Here is a 5,439-nt window from a genome sequence, read left to right on the forward strand (position 1 = left end):
CCAAGGGAAAGCCCTGGGGGTGGGAGCTGGCAGGGAGGGCAAGAAGGGCACATGGATGGAGGGGAACAGGGAGGGCAAGGAGGGCAATGGATGGAGGGGGACGCTGGAGCTGCGGAACAGGAAGTGGAGGACCTCATCCAATCTCTCAGGGTGGCTCTGGAGCCTCAGAGACCCAAGTCTGATTCTACCATTCCACTCACCCTAGTCCAGCGGCCCTCAGGATCCCCTGCACTCCCTACCCTGCTTTCCAAGGCAGGTCCATGCAAGGTGCTTTCACCGAGAGAAGTGGTGAGAAACCTGTCTGGAAAACTGATGAGACCTGCGCGTGAGCAGCTCTGGGTCCAGGAGCCCGCCGGGACTAACCTCTTCTCCGACCCTGGAGAAGAAGTGTCAGGAATCCCGCCCTCCCCCTTGCCCCAGGGGGGCCGGGCACACCCCTGCATGGACGCACGTGGTGGCTGAGGTTTTGAGCTTTCCCGCTCACTGATTCATTCTGCAGCGGGCGCGTGGGTATGTGCGTCCTTGTCAGTGGGGAAGCCGGCTGCCCGCCCAGGCTTCCAGAGGTCGAAGGAGAGAGTGCGCGAGCCCTAGCCAGGCTCGGCTGCCAGCGGCTGGGAAGCACATGTTCATACAAACACTGCCACAAGGCGGTCTTTCTCTGCACTCCGCCTCCGCCTGCCCTTAGCTGGCACCCTCGGTCCTGCCCCCCCCCTGCCCTCCTCCTTCCTACTCTCCCGCTTCGCAGCCTAGTAGCAGAGAACGACCACAGCCGCCTTCGTCCCTCCTGGCCCTGAGGCCAAAACCAAACTTCTATAACCCACTGACATCTTCCAGGAAGGGCCAGGACAGCCAGCCAAGGCCACGCGCCCCCTACCCTTCATCCACGCTCTTCTCCCACTGAGGCAGTGGGAGCCGGTACAATGCCCAAAAAGCAGATGAAGTGCCAGGGAGGGCCGGTGAGATCACTCCCTGGGAGCAGCAGCCCCGTGGGCCCCCCGCCCTCCGCACCGGGGTCCAGCCCCTTCCCCAGTGACACTCCAGTGAGCAGGGGGCAGCCTGGGCCCCAGATGGGCAGCACGTTTGTTGGCCTCCTAATGACTAGAGACCAACTGCCTCTGTGTCTCATGATTCCAGGAGCTCCCTGATGTCCGAGGTTCTGTGGGCACCCTCTCCCCCATTCGGCAACTCTGCCGCATGGTTCAGGCTCCGCACACAGAGCCCAGGGGGACCTCGAGCACCCCAGCAGTTCCCAGGCTGGATGCCCAAGGAGCACCGAGGGGAAACAAAACCTCAGCCAGGGCCCTGAGCGAGGAGAACGGAAGGAGGATGCGAGGGCAACGGGAGCTGGAGCCCGGGCGGGCGTCAGAGTCCAGCTCCGGGGCTGCAAGAGCCGCTACCACCGGCCTCGGGAAGTGAGCCAGCGAGCTGTTCCTCCCGAGCCGCAGGATCTCTTTAGCATAAACTGTCTGAGAGACCCGCTGGCAGGAGGCTTCCTTTCTAGCAGGGTATTTTACAAATTGAGGAGACAAGGGGAGGATGCTGCGGCTGTTCGCCGGCTCCCAACTTCAAAAAAAAAAAAAAGTGCCAAGTAGCTAGGGCGCAAATCTCCAACTGGCTCAGCGGATCCAGGGGGTGGGGAGAGCTGCCGGTCTAACCCCTGCCCCGCGGGTGGGCTACTTACGATTTTGCCGTGTGGGAGACCTGTCCACGCCTTGTCCTGTGGGCTCCTAAATGCATTTGTATGCATTTGTCCTTACAGCGGGGCGCTAACGGAAAACAGAAGCCAACTCCGAACTGCTAAGTGTGCAGGTACTGTCCATGAAAAATGGAAAAAAAAAAAAAAAAGCACATGAAAACGATGCTCTAAAACCTCAACAATAACCAAAAGGGGGAGGGACAAATGGAAGAAGAGCAGAGAAATAGCACCGGGCGGGTAGACTGCTAGGCTGCCCAGGGCCCCAGCTCGGGGTAGCGGACAGGCCCGGGGTGGGTGGCGGGGAGCGCTCCCCTGGGAGGGCGGGCAAGGAGGTACACCTCACTGGCGGGCTGCGGGACGCCGGCAGCAGCGGGAGCTCGGCTGCGAGCGCAGCCCTCGAGTTCACTTGCGGTTCAAAGGCGACTCCGTGACTCCAGTGGAGTCCTCCGCTTTGGGCCTGGGAGGAGAAAGGAGTGGGGGGAGGGCAGGAGATGAAGTGGGGGAGGAAGTCCTTGGAAACAACCCGCGCTGGAACATTTGTCAGACAAGTACACACACCCACTTCGGAAATCTCGTCCGTGCGAGCTGGCCGGTGGCAACTGCAGGCGCTCGGCGTGGACTGCCGCCGGCTGCTTCCCCTGGAAGAAGAGGAGCCCAGCAAATCCGGCCGGTGTTAAATTTCACCGCTCCCTGACTTGCAATGACATCATCAAACACAGTGCACACCTCCCCCTCCACCCCGCAACCTTCCCCCTACCACGCGCCTAGCTGGGGCGCCCCAGTCCGCAAGCCCCCGGGCCCTGGGGCGAGCTCGCAGCCACCCGGCACCGCCCAGACACTCCCGCTTCCCACGCATTCCCGGGGCTTGTAGGTGACTAGTATCCTTCCTCCCAAGCATCCGTGTGCCATTTCCTTTTTCAGCAGTCCCCAATTTGATGTTTTCTCCCGTTTGATGTTTTCTCTCTTGCTGTCTCCCATCCCCCTTTCTCTGTCCTCTTCATACACACGTTCTAAAATCACGTGTAACTCAGCAGAGTCCTTCACTCTCCTCCAATTCTCTTGCCTTTTTTTGTTTTTGCAGCTATGCCTGTGGCCTAAATCATATTATAAACTAACCGCAAATGTTCTCATTAATTCCTTTTCTCACCTTCACTCTTTCAATCGGTCCGCCGTATTACTTTCTACTGATTTTTCTTTCCTGTAATCCACTTTTCTGCCTTCTGCCCTTCTCTCCTATACAATCATGGACCAATGGTCTGCAGTTATACATGTAAAGCACAAGAACACACCACTGCCTTACCAATTTGAATACCTTCTCCAAGGTTTGTGACAAGTTTCTTTTTTGACCTAAGTCCCATTCTCTCAACACCTTTTTTCATAGAAATCTACTTCCAAGATTTGCTCCACCACCCCCCAAAAAAAAAATTAAGTTCTGATTTATCTTCCTCATTAATAAGACTGGAAATTCCAGGAGGCCAGGGATCTATTATCTCACTCATGATTGTATTTTCAGCATCCCAAATACTATTTGATATGTCTGTTTAATGAATGACTGCTGTATACAGTGAATATGATATCTTGGAGAAATGATGTTGTCTATTCTGTACACCATCCTAATGAAGCTAATGACCCTTCCACAAAGGCATCTCACATTACACACACATTACAAAGGCTTGGTGCTGCTGCTGCTAAGTCACTTCAGTCGTGTCCGACTCTGTGTGACCCCACAGATGGCAGCCCACCAGGCTCCCCGGTCCCTGGGATTCTCCAGGCAAGAACACTGGAATGGGTTGCATTTCCTTCTCCAATGCATGAAAGTGAAAAGTGAAAGTGAAGTTGCTCAGTCGTGTCTGACTCTTAGCGACCCCATGGACTGTAGCCTACCAGGCTCCTCCGTCCTTGGGATTTTCCAGGCAAGAGTACTGGAGTGGGGTGCCATTGCCTTCTCCATACAAAGGCTTAGGTGACCATATTAATGATGGAAACGATTGATGTGGCCTTTGGAAATTGGGAGAGTTTTTCCTTTAAGAACATAGAGTTTAATCCATCCTCCTCAACTTTTTCAACTTTTTATTTTGAAATTTTAGATTTACATAAAAGTTGGTTAAAAAGTAAAGAGAATTCCTATGTAACCTTTATCTGACTTCCTCTAATGTTAATATCTTACATAACAGTGTAAATTATCAAAACCAGGAAATTAACACCAATACAATACAACTAATCTATAGATCTCACTCAAATTTTGTCAATTTTCCCAAATGTTCTTTGTTTTGTCCAAGATCTAACCCAGGATAGTTTAGTTAGTTAATTAAGTAATTAATCAAATCATACAGTGGAAGTGACAAATAGATTCAAGGGATTAGATCTGATAGACATAGTGCCTGAAGAGCTATGGACTGAGGTTGTAACTTTGCACAGGAGATGGTGATAAAAACCATACCCAAAAAAAGAAATGTAAAAAGGCAAAATGGTTGCCTGAGGAGGCATTACAAATAGCTGAGAAAAGAAGAGAAGCAAAGGCAAAGGAGAAAAAGAAACATACGCCCATCTGACTGCAGAGTTTCAAAAAGTAACAAGGAGAGATAAAGCCTTCCTCAGTGAACAATGCAAAGAAATAGAGGAAAACACCAGACTAAAGATCTCTTCAAGAAAATTAGAGATACCAAGAGAACATTTCTTGAAAAGATGAGCACAATAAAGGACAGAAATGGTGTGGACATAACAGAAGCAGAAGATATTAAGAAGTGGCAAGAATACACAGAAGAAATATACAAAAAAGATCTTCATGACTCAGATAACCACCATGGTGTCATCACTTACCTGGAGCCAGACATCTTGGAGTGTGAAGGCAAGTGGGCCTTAGGAAGCATCACTATGAACAAAGCCCGTGGAGGTGATGGAATTCCAGCTAAGCTATTTCAAAGTCTAAGGGATGATGCTGTAAAAGTGCTCCACTCAAAATGCCAGCAAATTTGGAAAACTCAGCAGTGGTCACAGGACTGGGAAACCTCAGTTTTCATTCCAATCCCCAAGAAGGGCAATGCCAAAGAATGCTCAAACTACCCCACAATTGTACTCATTTCACATATATCACACCCTAACAAAGTAATGCTCAACATTCTCCAAGCTAGACTTCAACAGTAAATGAACCGAGAACTCCCAGATGTTCAAGCTGCATTTAGAAAAGGCAGAGGAACCAGAGATCAAATTGTCAGCATCCCTTAGATCATAGAAAAAGCAAAAGAGATTTCCAGAAAAACATCTGCTTCATTGACTACACTAAAACCCTTGACTGTGTGGACCACAAAAGACTATGGAAAATTCTTCAAGAGATGGGAATACCAGACCACCTTACCTGCCTCCTGAGAAACCTGTTTGCAGGTCAAGAAGTAACAGATAGAACCAGACATGGAACGATGGACTGGTTCCAAATTGAGAAAGGCGTATGTCAAGGCTGTATATTGTCACCCAACTTATTTAATTTATATGCAGAATATATCATGTGAAATGCCAGGCTGGATGAAGCACAAGCTGGCATCAAGATTGCTGGGAGAAATATCAATAATCTCAGACATGCAGATGACACCAGTCTTGTGACAGAAAGTGAAGAGGAACTAAACAGCCTCTTGATGAAAGTGAAAGAGGAGAGTGAACACCAGTCAGAATGGCTGCGATCCAAAAGTCTACAAATAATAAATGCTGGAGAGGGTGTGGAGAAAAGGGAACCCTCTTACACTGTTGCT

The 5,439-nt window shown here is 50.5% G+C and overlaps 1 protein-coding gene across 1 annotated transcript in view; it reads right to left on the reverse strand.

Moving 5' to 3' along the window:
• COL24A1 (collagen, type XXIV, alpha 1) overlaps positions 1-2,421 on the reverse strand; it is a 396,106-nt gene extending 393,685 nt beyond the window's left edge. Inside the window, exons 1-2 of the mRNA XM_010860327.1 lie at positions 2,255-2,421; positions 1,682-1,812 (exon numbers count right to left, since the gene is read on the reverse strand). Of these exons, the coding sequence (XP_010858629.1) occupies positions 1,682-1,737 (56 nt within the window). The 5' untranslated portion in view covers positions 1,738-1,812; positions 2,255-2,421. The remainder of the gene's footprint in view (positions 1-1,681; positions 1,813-2,254) is intronic.
• Between the last annotated feature and the right edge of the window lie 3,018 nt (positions 2,422-5,439).

This window comes from Bison bison, unplaced genomic scaffold, assembly GCF_000754665.1.
Source record: "Bison bison bison isolate TAMUID 2011002044 unplaced genomic scaffold, Bison_UMD1.0 scf7180017864466, whole genome shotgun sequence".
Lineage (NCBI taxonomy): Eukaryota > Metazoa > Chordata > Mammalia > Artiodactyla > Bovidae > Bison > Bison bison.